We start from the raw sequence: 15,457 nt of genomic DNA, 5'->3' as shown, positions 1-15,457 counted from the left end.
TGTTATTTTTTGCGTACGTATTCTGTTCTGCCTTTTTCCAGATCGTTTAGGTCTGTTTGAATATTTAGGTTCTGGGCCGTGATGTGATACTGTAGTACTGGGTGTGTGACAGTTGTGAAAACTTTTTTTTTTTTTTAATATGCTTTGGGATTATTCTAGCTTTATCATTGTAAATATGTAAACGATAAATTGTAATTATGCTGCAGTATACCTGTTTCTCTGTTTCTACCAGTGTTATCTTACGGCAGTATTTTATAAACAAATATGCTGTGAGTATCCCGCAGTAACTTAAGGGCCGCGAAGACAAATGACCGGCTCAGCGCATACGTACTTTCTGCACTATGATTTTTTTAATGCTCAAGCTTTCCATTACGTTTATTCATCCTGGTCACTAAGGGGATTGATTATAAAAATGATTCCAAGCGAAACGCGGACTCGGATATCCCCTAGCCATAATAACCTCGAGGTGATTAGGAATTATATTTATTATTTATCATGTGAGAAGTTTTCGATGAATCACAACGGTGGTCAGCTGAGCAGCTGATAGTTTCGCACGTAAAATATTAGGTCATATGTGAGGCTTCACAACTGCCACGGTCCAGGCACATTAATTGCCGTCAAATGTCATCATAAAATTGTTATCACTGCCATCCAACCTCTGGTCACCCTGTTGGTAATCGCTTCTTCACTCTCCACTCCCCTCACCCCAAAAAAACGTCGAAAATCTTCTGTATTAGTGTATAATGGTAGAGGAATGTCTGTATCTACACCAGAGTAGGGATTTATCATTCGTTTATTTTAATTGTATCGCTCATTAGGATTACATTACGAAGCATGATTCAGTATTTAATCATATAATTCCTTTGCAGATTCATACCAGGCCCAAGTTCAGGCAGCATGGCAGAAGAGCTGGAACCAAACCCAGAGCCTGCTTCAGAATCTGCGGTTCAGAGAGCGCGGACCTCTCAAGTCTTGGAGACCCGAGACGATGGCTGAAGCTATTCACGCTGTGCTGAAGGAAGGCCTGTCCCTGTCTCAGGTAAGCTGCATTTAATATATTCTGTTTCACAAATAGCATGGCAAAAATCGTGCACAATTATTTACTAGTCTGCAAGAGAAGCAGAATCAAAGTAAACACTGCTTAACGTTTCCTCACCCATTTCAGGCTGCCAGGAAGTATGACATCCCGTACCCAACGTTTGTGCTTTATGCCAACCGCGTGCACAACCTGCTCGGGCCTTCCAACGAGCCGGGGGACATGCGACCGAAGGGCCGAGGACGTCCGCAGAGAATACTGCTGGGGTGCTGGCCCGAGGAACAGATCAAGGGCGTGATCAGGGCCGTTGTGTTCAGAGACACCTCAGTGTTCAGGGAAAATGAGCATAAGGTGGGAGGGAAGACTAAGGTATTTAAACTTGATGTTATAATTGTGATCGCGCTTTATTTTTATTGTCAACTTTTTTCCCATTAAGTTTTTTTTATCATTTTTCACAAGACTGTCTTATCTCTTTACTCTCATAATCCTTACAATCTGATGAATTTCGTCATCATCATCATCATCAGTCATCATCATTATTGCTATAACAGTTACTATTTATTAAGAAGTATAAAAGAACTAATAATCTAATAATGATGATAATGAAAAATACTATTAATAATAGTGATATCAATATTTTTTTCACATTTATTGTTTTTATCTTCGTTCATCATCATTATCTCCTCAGTCAACATTTTTATTATCATTATTATTATAATTTTTATTGTTGTCATTTTCATTAATCATTACAATTTTATCATCCCCATCGTCAAACATTGTTGACGATGCTGGTGATGATGGTGAAAATGGTGATGATTGAATGTGACAATGATAATGATGATGGTGATGGTGATGGATGATGATGATGATGATATTTTGTAATTAGTATTACTACAAAACGACTTTCTTCATCTCCATTTTCCTCTATACTACTCCTACTTTTTATGTATCTTATATGATACAGTTGGTATTTAATATAACAAAAACCTTTTACTTGTTCATATTCTTCACAATTTATTTGAGTTATCTGTTACATTGATTACTCTGTTCTAATTATTATTTCTTATGATGATTATCATTAGTATTTACTCATTTATTCAAATCCCAAACTGCACATTACTCTTTGTTGTAATGATATTTTGATGCGATTTTTCTGTAGAGTTTGAATCTGATATTCACTTGTTCGTCTCACTTAAATGATTTAGTCTGTTTGTAATGTTCAAATGGACTAATACTTGCATCCAAGTTTTCAGTGTTATTGGATTATATATAAGCCACTCCTAAATAGTCACATAATCTTTCACTATAAATGTATCTACACACCTGCACGGAATCAAGACTTGTCACATTATGGAGCTAATATTTGAATGTCTTGATGTATTATGATGCCTTTTATCCCCCCCCCATACTTCACAATGTTGATGTTAAAAGTAACCTGTAGGATTACTCCCACAAATTTTACATAGTCAATGTTCACCCTGTATTTCTCTTTGCTTTCTGTAGGAAAACAAGCAGCCATCTACACCTAAGGTGCCACGGGTTAGTATTATGTGTTTTCAGACCAGATGTATTTGACTCATAGATAGCTTGTAATAGATTGCACTCTTTCATATGTAGAAAATGTAATGTGAATCACTTATTGTTGCTTTTCCCTTCCTTGAAGGTTGAGTACAATTAGTAGAAAATTAATATGGTGACTACAAAAGTTAATATAACATGAAAATACTGTAGGATATATCTCAGAAATTCTGGAGTTAAATAAATAATTAGATTAACTTTGACCATTGATCAGAATGAGAAACTTTGAAAGGTGGACACTTTGGATAGATCTCAGCTTCTCTGGGTTGATGCAGAATTCATGACGACCTTTCCAGATCAGTCTTGACGAATAATTGGAGGTCAATGATATAGCTATCATATGGAAAATTTCCAGAAAGTAGTTTTTGTTATTCCTTGTATAGCAAGTGTTTTTTGGAAAAGTAATTTTTTTTCTTTTTCTTTTTACAGCCGGATGATCCAGCCAATGCTCTGATTAAGCCCAATGGACCCATGGTTCCCAACACTTCAGGCATCCTCCCCAATGCATCTGGAGCTCTACCTAACACCTCGGGCATTTTACCCAACACCTCGGGTGTTATACCCAACACCTCGGGCATTTTACCCAACACCTCGGGCATTTTACCCAACACCTCGGGCATCTTACCCAATACCTCAGGTGTTCTACCCAATGCTTCAGGTCTTCTGCCTAATGCAGCTGGACTTCTGCCACCATTTATGCTGGATACTCCTGACAATGGTAGTCTTTCCACTGCTCCAAGCACTCCAGCCCCATCTACTCCAGCCCCATCTACACCTGCACCCAATACTCCCATTCCTGCACCTACAACACCAGCTGCCTCTACTCCAGTTTCTGTACCTATGACAACTCCACCTACTCCAGGAAGCCTTATGGCCACAGCAGCTGACAGCCCATCTTCAAGTGAGTCTCGTGTGGTGAACAGTTCCACCACAGTTGGCAGTTCTCCTCAGCCATCGGGAGAAAATGCTACTGGATCTGCTGCTCTCAGTACTCATACATTAACTTCTTCTGTCTTGTCCTCACCTGTATTCAGTCTTAGCAACAGTAACAGCAACACCAGCAATGCCAGTATTATCAATGGAACACCATCAGTCAGTCCAAGCGTAGGTAGCCAACAGCAGCCAAAACCTGCCCATCAGCCACAGCATTCACCACAGCAGCAGAAGCAACCGCAGTCACAGCCACAGCCACAGCCACAGCCACAGTCACAGTCACAGCCACAGTCACAGTCACAGTCTCAGTCTCAGTCACAGCCGCAGCCACAGCAGCAACAACAGCAGCAGCAACAGCAGCAGCAGCAGCAGCCACAGTCTTCATCTCATCAATCACAGCCACAGTCACAACAGTCTCCACAGCAGCAGCCACAGCAGCAGCCACAGCAGCAGCCACAGCCGCCATCTCAATCTCAGCAACAACAGTCACAGTCTCAAGGTCAAACACAAGCACAAGCTCAGCCACAAGCACAGGCACAAGCACAAGCACAACAGCAACAGCAACCTCAGTCTCAACCAAAACAGCAGCTACAATCACATCCTCAGCAGCAGCCACAGCAGGCCCCACAGCATAATCACCAGCAACAGTCATCACACCATCACCAACAGCAACATCACCACCACCACCAGCATCAGCAACAGCAATCGCACCATCATCAGCAGCAACATCATCATCATCAATCTCAACATGCACATCATCACCAGCATCAACACCAGCAGCCACATCATCACCATCATCAGCCACAATCACAGCATACACCTCAACATACACCACAGCATACACCTCAGCATCATCAGACACAACCCCTGCCACTTGGAGGATTATTGCCAGGTGGTCTGCCTTCACCATTAGCAACATCTTTAGCGTCCCCAGCCCACCTGGCTCGTTTGTTTGGAGAAAGCACCTCTCATCACCACCTTCCTGGTCACCAGCCACATCCTCAGCACCCACAGGCCCCAATTAGTCCATTCCATCCTGGCTTTCCCCGCCACCCACACCCATCTGCTGCTATGCAGGTTCTGAATGCCATGAACAGCTTGAATGCACATGCTTCTCGATTAAATTCGGATGATGCAGATCCATCACCAGAATCAATTTTGTTTAGTAAAATGACAAGTTCTCATGTAAATCCAGCCCATAGCAGTGCTGAGGCTAATGCCCGAGCTGGCGCTGGCCATAGCCAATTTGATGGCCATGGCAGTAGTGCTGCTCTTGCAGGTATAGTTGATAGATCATCACTTATGTATAGAGATGGCTTGGACACAATCAAGTCTGAACCAGAACCAATTCTTAACTAATGTGTTTGCTGCTGATTAATTAATGGCCCCTACTTGATATTAGGAACAATGGTGTTTCTAAAACAGAGGACAAATGTTTCAAAGGTGAAAAAGCAATTTAGAAACCCTGTTATTGTAAAGTTTTTGTTGGGACCATATTCTCTTTTAAGATTTTTTTTCTTCTTCAGTCTCCCTGTAAAAGGGCATAGATTGGGTGATTGTGTAAATAAACAGTACTAATATGTAGCTTTGCAAGTGCATTTGCCCTAGAATAATTGGGCATTACCTCATAGTGAAACTCATTCATACACATTGTCACTGTACAAACTGAACATGCCAATATTCTGCTTCTGTATATAGTAAAGGTGACTTGTGTATGTACCTCAGTGTGCCGCCTTGCACCCTTCACTGTGAGTATGAAAAATAGTTTTTTGTACCTTTGTAAAAGGTATTGTTGCTTTATCTGTTAGGATAGAAGCTAATGTAGGCTAGAACCTAGGAGGTCTTGGTTGCAATAGCATATTTAATTTATTTGCTAATCCAAGAAAACACCTGCTTTTACAATAATCCAACAGTAAGGCGTGAAATTATATAAAGAGCCAATTGGGAAGTGTTATTTAACCCATTTGGCAAGCGGCAGGGCTTTCACGCCTGTCCACTAAGTAGTGTTTATCCCAAGTATGTGATAATTAAGCAAATGATAATGATATGAATAAAAAGTACTGAAGACCCTTTCAGAATTAAATACACAATGATTGGAATTTTACAGTATATTTGTATTTAATGTGTATCAAAGCAAAGCAGTTTTTTGTTTGCACGGATACTACTGGATAAGAAAATATGGGACTGTATTGTATAATGAGACATTTGTGTGTTTTAGAATATCAAATGGTAAATATGAAATTTATATGATTCATTGTTATAGTATTTGTTAAGTATGTAGTTCAGTTTTGGATCAAGATATCCAAGATCTGTTGTTCTTAATTTCCCATTGATTTAGAGACCTATACAATTATATAACCAAAGTATACATGATAGGTTAAGGTTATTTTAATACTTGTAGTTTGTAAGATGTGACCATAGTTTTAAGAAGTGAAGTGTTGCACACTCAGTGTTCCCTGCTTCTCCACACAATATTTGTATTTCACTAAATATTTGTTCCTGGTCATATGGGGATAACAACTTATTTTAGCGAATGGAGAAGCAGAGATAGATACTGAATGATTGATCCTTAGAATAGATGTTACCAGTATAATATGGAAAGTAAAGCAGCAGAGAGTCTGGCTAGGAAACACTTGTTTAGTGGTTTTCCTCCATTCAGGATATTTTTTCCTTAATTATTCATTCTCCAAGGTTTCATATCAGCTTCTAGGATAATTTCTAAACTCCTAGCTATTATCACATTCCCATTCAGATTGTCTGCTGCATGTTCACCTTTACCTTAATTATAGTTTATGTTCTTTTATTATATAGCACTTAATATGCATTTCTGTAAGTATATTACCTTTATGCTGTTATTTATGTTAGTGATATCTTATAACCCTCCCAACACCCCTCAGGCTGCTATTGGGAATTCCTAGTTTGTCTAATCATGTCTGTACATTTATTCCAGTAAAGATGTTAAATTGTAAATCCAGGTGAATAAATATGGGCCAGTAGTGTGCTCAGTTTTTCCTGTTTGGCATTTCCATGTGCCAATGAAACACTAATTTCTGAAATCCCTGGAAAACAGTGTCTGATCAGCCCAATAGCTGGCCATTTGTACATATTGTGACATAGAACACAAATCTGGCCATGTGGCTAGGTGGGATTCCACCTGCCTATTGTGTGTGTATGTAGTAGCTTTGTTGTGGTGCCCCAAGTGTCGTTATTGTCGTCATTACGGCATCGGAATCTGTCTGTCATCCAGCTCCCTGTACTACTGCTGTATGCATGTTTGTTGGTAATTGTATTGTGGTTGGTAATATAGATCACTAATCAGCATATGAAAAAATGTACTATTGGGTACTAGAAACTTAAAAAAAAAAAACAAAAAAAACATCCCCATATGATATCAGTCTTTAAAAAAAAAAAAGTGATTTGTTCTTCAGTGTATTGCCAAGTCCATATAGACGAGGATAGATGAACTGGTAGATGTTTGGCCTGGTGCCATAGGGAGGGATGTGCCTGTAGATGCTCTAAATAAACGCTATCTTAAAATGTATTTTATTTTATTTTCATTTTCCTCAAGACATTTTATTTGGTGAAGTATTCCTGACAAATTTATATATACTGTATCAATTTATAAATCCTAAGAAAAAAAGGGCAGAAAAAAATTGGACACCATTTCTCTTTTATTTTGCCATGTGGCTTCATGATGGTGAAACTTGCCTATACACACACAATGTACAGGGAACGAACCAATGCAAACCAATGAAGCTGCAGAAACCAATGATAATACAGACTATACGGCATGACGAAAGCCCCACCTGAACGAACAGCACCTTGGAGGGAAGTGGCCGTTCTTCAAGAGTGGGATTCCATAACTGTTACATAATAATTACTGTCTTATACACTACAAATATATACAAAAATCTTACTCCACCAAATGAAACATACAACTGAATGCTGATACTCTACAAAATACGACCAATCTTGGAGTGCCAGCGTTGGAGGGAAAACAAGATTGGACATGGGCACCACAGTACCCGAGGCTCCTTGTCCGCAGAGGAACTATACAGTTTGGGATTTATAAAATAATCAATATACTTTTAACAATTTTTTTCTGCATGTGAGGCCTTACGCATCAATTACTGAATGAAACAGTAACTAGGTCACTTCTGGGGTAACTACAGATGGTCAGGAGGGGATCGAACTGGAACCGTCAATTCCTTACTGTACCACATAACCAATAAGTAGCCTTATCACATCCTGGGGCCAGCACTCTTTCATAACAAACTCCAGTTTTCATGTGGAGTCCAGAAATCACATCCTTGCACTTAAATTACACATAATCACTTTGGTTGTACTGTCTTTTGTCACTTTTAACAGTTCCTATTTTAAGAGCACTTTCCATTTCTGCCTGAAAAAACGTTTGTAATATGGATCTTCCAGGCTAAACTGAAGTCTTTTTTTTCTGCATTAAAAAGTTTTTCTGCTGCAAACAAAGGCTAATAATTGTTATAGTATCCTTCAGTAGTCCAATATTATTAGCCCTGTTAATGTAAATTTTCTAGAAAGAAATGCAGTCTTATTTTATGGTCTAGGATAAGAGGAGTTCTTTTCAGTTAACAGGACTCATCTGCCAAGTAACACAAGCAGAACATTGTTTAAGTAAACAAGGCATCTAGGTTGCCCTCCTCTCATCCATAGTAGGTCCTAGGATGACACCAACTGACACTTTGTTTAACTCTTTCATGGTCACTCCCACAGGGCCATACTATCTCAAGCCAGTCCACAAGTAGCCGTTAGTGAATGATGAGCAAGTTGTTCCCAGCCGCGTTTGCACCACATGTGGCGGACATATAGATTTTTGGCGCTGTCTTCCATCTCCTGGCCCCAGTCACTTCTGTGTTCCTACAATTATTCAATCATTCTTTGCCCAACATTAATTTTTCTTTGTAGAATAACAACAGGTCAATAAACTTTCTCATAGAAAAATAATAAACCATTATAACATATCTTTTAATCTCTAATCTTGATAACATCTCCTGCTACCTAACATTCAACTTGGTGATGTGCAAAGAAAATACAGGGGTTAGGGAAGTTTCCTCAAGTACACTGTGTATCTACATTAATGCCTTTGGTATAGAAGAGTTGAGTATGTAAGGCTCTGTATATAAGTGAACTATATTAATGGTACTTACATTCATAACAATAGTATACAACAGTCTGACAACAGCAACTGTTACCCTCCTCATAGAATAATAATCTCTCTGTACACTAGACATGTAAGTCACAACCCAATGGTAAGAATTGCACATAAGGCTGAACCAAACCACAGCTAACGTACCACTAGCAGCTTCACTGAACCTACCCTGGCTGGCTGCCGTACTCCCTGCCAAACAAAGATGGTAAAATGCCATCAAAGACATTCTCATTTCTGTGGCCAACATGTGTGCAGCAAGTCTTTCTATCTCATGCTTGATACAAGTTCATGCTGGGGCAATAAAGAGATAATGAAGTTGAAGGCAAAGGAAAGAAGGAAAAAAAGGTAGAAGAGGGGGCAAGGGGGGAGAGAGGGAGAGAGAGAGGGGAGAGGTAGGGGGAGAAAGGGAGAGGGGGGGGGGGAGAGAGAGAGAGAGAGAGAGAGGAAAAAAAGACAAGAATTGAGATATAAATCCTGACCATGTGCAGGTATTCTCATTATGAGGTAAATCATGAGTCTCATATACCTAGAAGAGAAATCATTTCCTTAATATAATCAATGGTAAAAGCAAGGTAGGGAGTGTGTACACATTACTTGTGGGTAAATGGGAAAGAAAGATGCACGTACTCCCAACACCCATTTAATTTTCTAGCATTCCCCCCTTTTGTACTGGTTAAAGTTTAAATCACAGGACTGCTCTGGCATTAAAACATCACATTGGCTTCCCTCAACCATTACAATGGAGCATGCCTACCCCTACTGCCCTCTTTCTTATGTACATTTACACTATCATTTAAATATAAACAAAAATAATCAAACAATTCTTTGACATTTAAGCCAATAAATGTTTATTTTTCTTAATACATACTGACATATCATTATAGACCTGAGGATATATTCATCAGTAGAGAACATAGTTCCAATTTTTTCAACAAGTGCTTAATACAAGTTCTATTTCGGTATGTATTTAATTATTCCTATTATTTTCCTTTTTCTATCACCAAACCTTAAACGGTTTCAAAGACATACACGAATATATATATATTTTTTGTATATTTTTTGGTTTTCTTTATTTTTGTTGTTCCAATAAATTTATTTGGCAGTGAGGCACAAGTGCTCCAAAATATGTCCATGGTAATACCATGACACATCCTGCAACTTGCAATGACTGGTAGCAGGCTGGTCTGTAGGGACTGGTTAACCATATGAGTGACATTGTGGATGACATAGCATGATTGGCAGGAAGCATGTTACTTGGACAGTAGATGCTTCAACATACTTTCTTTGTCATTCCCACTATTACCACGACTATCGTCCATCTGTAACAGAAAATAAAATCTTAGTTTCGATTCATAAGATATAATTAACAATACATCTGTAATTTTTAAAATGATATCATGAGCTAAATCTGTCTAACTGAATTCATGTAACAAATCTTAAGAGTATGCCCCCATCTACTCTGGGAAAATGTGTTGACATGCCGAGTTACAAAGTAAAGGTAGTGAAATATATGTTAAAAGGACAATAATGTAAAACCTCTGTAGATAAAAAATTTGCTGAGATAAATGTTTCTACAATAAAACTGTGAAGCATGGGCATGAGCAAGTCAATAATGAGTGGATCCAGGGTATCTAAAAGACCAATTCTGAAGTGAGGGTGCGAGTAGATCTGTGGTATTCACAGAGCAGCTTGTGAAATCCATGTTGCTCCAATTGGTGGCTCTCTTTTCAATAATTGTGGGTAAAATATTTTTAAAATCATAAAAATTACTAGAAATCCTTTATCCAAACTATTAGACTGCAATATTCATGCATTAGGTTATATTCAGTTTTTCTTTTTCTCTATATGAATGATTATAAAGTGGTGACATTTCTATGTGCTCAGTTTTCAAGTAAAAAAATAATGATAAATTCATATACAAACAAGCAAAAAAAAAGTGCAACTGAACATTTTGGATCATTTCCTTCATTATTTTTATGAACCAATTGAGATTTTTAGGCATAATGCCATTTCATATAGGTCAAAGGTTCATGAGCTTCAAAATAAAGAGGGAAACAGAGTGCCCCTCAAAATTATGGTGTATCAAAGTGTACACTGAAAGACACAGAAAATGTATTTTAATGAAATTTCATAGTTTCCTTGTAAAACCCATACCAGCTTCTTTTTCATAACTTTCCATACTAAGCCACCAAGGAATCAAGTAGTGACCACCTGATTTCCCCATTCCATGAAAGCGTGGGAAAATTTTATTTTTCTAATACTATCAATATTGATACTATTATTACAATAAATGTTATGTTCTTTAAAGTACTGACAACAGTAAAGTTAATTTAAAAAGTCTTGCTGAAAATCAAGGAAAAGGTCTTGCAGGTGAGGCTAATAATTGACTCCTTGGTGACTAGGCACTTCTGGAGCCAATTTCTGTGTAAACACAATTAATAGACTAAAATTACAGTGGACATAACATGTAGTCATGATGCCATCTTCACCAATTCAAAAGGTACTGTGGGGAACAGATGAAATAATTTTCTAATCCTACCATTCTCTGAGGGATAAACTAAAAAAATATGGACATAATGCTCCTGGCAATGTGCAATAATCTTTGGGAGCTCTAATTTCAAAATGTATTACAAAATGCTGAAAAGTTAAAAAAAATCATAATTTTTCTCCATTTTTCTATTTATTACTCATTTTTATTATAACCAGTTCTGCTAGTATTTGTTGTGTATGGCTATGCAAAGACTACACTTGGAAAACATAGTTTGCATTAAAAAACAAAAGAAATCCCTTGGAAGTGTAGGCTATTATGTAAAATGTGGTTTATGCATAAAGTGTAGCTCTCTAGTGTATGTGGTCTACTAAAATGGCTCTCACATCATTTTCTGCCACAGTCACATGGAAATTCAAACATATCTTTCCCAGCACACACACACATCCACAAATCATCATGCATACTCATAAACTTAAACAAACATGAAAGCAAACATTCATGAAATACATACTCTCATCTCCTCTCTCTCTGTCCCTCTTCCCCCCCCCCCACACACACACACACAAACAGAGAGAGAGAAGAAATAAATTTACTTTCTCTCACACACAATTAAAATCACAAACACCTGCACACACACCCACACCAACTAAATCATGATATCTGTCTGTCTGTGTCTCTAAATGATATGCTAGATGTTAAACAAAGCCTTATCAGTGGCTGATACTGTTAGGTATCAGGATCTCATTTGATTATGAACTAACTTAAGGAGTCTCGACATTACATAATGGTGTTTATAAGTATTATGTTGAAATGTGTGGGGGTAAAACCCATTTTTGGCCAACATTCCCAACAGCAAATTTGCATGAAGAAGTTGAGTTCAGAAATGTCAATTGTTTTGCATTATTTTTCCCAGTGGAGCCCTCAAAGTATGCTTGGTTGCTAATTACAAAGTCACAAAATAGGAGGGTGTACTGCATAATTCAGCTGCTATTCAGCAGGCTTTAAAAAGGAAATGAAAAATAAAACTAATAGGACCTTTAGAACCATAACAAAGTCTATACTATAAATTGAAAGGTTAATTACAGAGAATTTCAGTTATATATTAAGAACACCACAGTATAGTTATGAATACTAATATCATAAATACAGTGTGTTCTCATATGAAAACAGCTGACCTCATATATGATTTGTCAGTCTAGAAAGACACTTACTCTTGGTGAAGCACTCAGCCCTCCAGCCTGGCTTGTATTGACACTTTCTCCGACCCACTTATTGTTTTCTGCAAGAGGTTATATGAATTAGGATACAAGGATAAAACACAAAATAATATATTGATACAATGATCTAGTTCTAGCAACTGTCAAGGGTTTGATATTATGACTACGACTTTTATCTCATTTATAAAGGCAAGACTAAAGAAGTTGTAGATAAAAAAAAATAATGATGTTACATCCTGCTTGATTATTACTGATTCTATACTACTATGCTTTCTAGAAAATGAGCTACACACCATGCAATGTGATCATGCACTTAGTAAAAGCCTGTAACATGCAGTAATATTTTGGTCAAGGCATGCAAACTGGAGATATAAATTTTAAAAGAAACTAATGATAAAATGACTAAACTACTGAACAAAAATCAAATGAATGTGCAGAGTAACTGTTAAATTAGTTTTGGTGGTGATGGAGGCTGCTATGAATATATCTATGAATAAAAATAACAATCATTTAGAAAGTACAGTGAGTGGCTTCTGAAAGTGGTTGTGCATTTAAAGTTCCTACTGGTACTATGTAATACATATACACATACATTACATATATATAAATACACCAACAATTAACATTGGTAAAAATTATACAAAACATGAATTCATTAAGAAACGTAATGATTTCTATATTACACGTGAAACAAAATGGAAGTAGTACTACAAATGACCCCAAAAATATAAATAAATAAATACATATATTTAATACTTAGTCAATCTCCTCATACAAAGAAGAGATTTACATACAAGCGTAAACACCAATATAACTTTTCAGATTGCATTCACGTTCATCATCTACAGTCAGAGTGAATATTGAAGTTTCCTTGTTCTAACATATTTACACAGTTATCTAAACAATACACTAAAATTAGCAGTCTACATATATATTTATCTTACACTCATCTCACATGGGATTCAAAATGACTCGCATGTGAAAATTCACTCGTTTAAGGAAATACAAAGACAAGAACACATGACTGCAACCGAGAATTTTATGTGAGCAATAATGCCATCTACCACACAAATTGTTTGTAATTCTCAGTGCAATGAGCTTACTCTGTGAATTACTGTAATCACAATGAAGATGCTAAAAGGCCACTGTCATGCACTAGTAGCCCAGATAACTCCACAAAAAAATTATAAAAATTTAAACATGTACATTTGTACTACTATTTTTAGATTTCCAGGATGCATTTTTTTCTTTTTCTTTGTTTTTTGGTGGGACAAACATATAAGCAGAAGTTTTAAAAGTATATGGTCCATTTTTACAGACCATCAGTCAAATTATTAATGAATGAATTTTAATTTGTTTAAGCATGCACGACATCTACTGTATCTATTAGAAGCATGAACTTACATCTGTACTTTAAACATTCTTTAAATGCTATTAACCCACTGACACTGGGAGGGTATGTATACATTCCCTGTTCACTATGATTTTAGTTTATGAATTTTCTATACACACAGATGGCTCTACAAGTGCTTAGTCACCATGGAGTCAATGGCTAGGCCTACCTGATCTCACCTGTTTACCCTACTCCTTGAAGTTTTGGAAAGAAAAGTTTTTATTCTTTATTACCATTAGCATTGTTCATAATAATAATAATAATAATAATAATAATAATAATAATAATAATAATAATAATAATAATAATAATAATAATAATAATAATAATAATAATAATAATAATAATAATAACAGTAATAATAATAATAACAATAACAATATCAGAAATCAAAACTTCCTTTCCCAAAAATTCAAGGAACAGGGTAAACAGGTGGCCTAGTTACTGACTCCTTGACCAGGCACTTGTGAAGACATCTAAGTATAAATAAAATTGACAAAAAAAGAAAAATAGTGGACAGTACATGTCATTGTTACAAACGGGGTTCACATTTGTTGCAAAAAATAGGCAACAATAACAACCCTTACTCTAAAATGAAAAGTGAAATTAGCCAAGACTTTAATGAATATGTGAATATTTCCTTACTTGCACATAAAAAAATACACCAAAATAATTACTGTATAGCTTATCCAGCATAAAATGTATTTCACAAAGTAATAGAGTTCATGCTTTTTCAGTTATCTGGAGTACACAAATTTTACAACCTATTTGAAGAATATCAAGCTGACATTATCAATATATGATTTTAAGAGGTTAGATGGATATGACATGGAGGGAAGATTATTGAATAGAGCACAAGATTTATTCTGCATCTGATATATCAAAAATAAACTAAATGCCACCATTATTCTATCTGCATATGTCATATGTATGAAGGAAGGAAAAAGGAGGTGGGTGAAGAGGGGAGTGGGGAGACAGAGCAGAGTAGTAGAAAGAAAGAGTGAGAAAGAAAAAGAGGAAGAAAGAAAGAGATAGATAGATAGATAGATAGATTAGATAGATAGATTAGATAGATAGATAGATAGATAGATAGATAGATAGATAGATAGATAGATAGATAGATAGATAGATAGATAGATAGATAGATAGATAGATAGATAGATAGATAGATAGATAGATAGATAGATAGATAGATAGATAGAGATAGATAGAGATAGATAGAGATAGATAGAGATAGATAGAGATAGATAGAGATAGATAGAGATAGATAGAGATAGATAGAGATAGATAGAGATAGATAGAGATAGATAGAGATAGATAGATAGATAGATAGATAGATAGATAGATAGATAGATAGATAGATAGATAGATAGATAGATAGATAGATAGATAGATAGATAGATAGATAGATAGAGATAGATAGAGATAGATAGAGATAGATAGAGATAGATAGAGATAGATAGAGATAGATAGAGATAGATAGAGATAGATAGAGATAGATAGAGATAGATAGAGATAGATAGAGATAGATAGAGATAGATAGAGATAGATAGAGATAGATAGAGATAGATAGAGATAGATAGAGATAGATAGATAGATAGATAGATAGATAGATAGATAGATA

At 36.4% G+C, this 15,457-nt stretch overlaps 2 protein-coding genes across 6 annotated transcripts in view; one reads left to right on the top strand and one right to left on the bottom strand.

The window, feature by feature from the left end:
- LOC113807515 (protein bric-a-brac 1-like) overlaps positions 1–7,086 on the top strand; it is a 380,224-nt gene extending 373,138 nt beyond the window's left edge. For 4 of the 5 annotated variants that reach the window (XM_070121906.1, XM_070121905.1, XM_070121904.1 and 1 more), the window contains 4 exons: positions 870–1,039; positions 1,166–1,405; positions 2,540–2,575; positions 3,044–7,086. In XM_070121906.1, coding sequence (XP_069978007.1) covers positions 870–1,039; positions 1,166–1,405; positions 2,540–2,575; positions 3,044–4,906 — 2,309 coding nt within the window. In that variant the 3' untranslated portion in view covers positions 4,907–7,086. The remainder of the gene's footprint in view (positions 1–869; positions 1,040–1,165; positions 1,406–2,539; positions 2,576–3,043) is intronic. The other variant, XM_070121903.1, reaches the window with a different exon arrangement.
- Positions 7,087–7,205: 119 nt separating this feature from the next.
- LOC113808515 (nuclear receptor coactivator 2) overlaps positions 7,206–15,457 on the bottom strand; it is a gene marked incomplete in the record, with an annotated part of 157,885 nt that continues 149,633 nt past the window's right edge. Inside the window, 2 exon segments of the mRNA XM_070121901.1 lie at positions 7,206–10,051; positions 12,435–12,502. Of these exon segments, the coding sequence (XP_069978002.1) occupies positions 9,983–10,051; positions 12,435–12,502 (137 nt within the window).

The sequence above is a fragment of the Penaeus vannamei genome, chromosome 5 (assembly GCF_042767895.1).
Source record: "Penaeus vannamei isolate JL-2024 chromosome 5, ASM4276789v1, whole genome shotgun sequence".
Lineage (NCBI taxonomy): Eukaryota > Metazoa > Arthropoda > Malacostraca > Decapoda > Penaeidae > Penaeus > Penaeus vannamei.
This window is presented reverse-complemented; position numbering and strand designations above follow the sequence as displayed.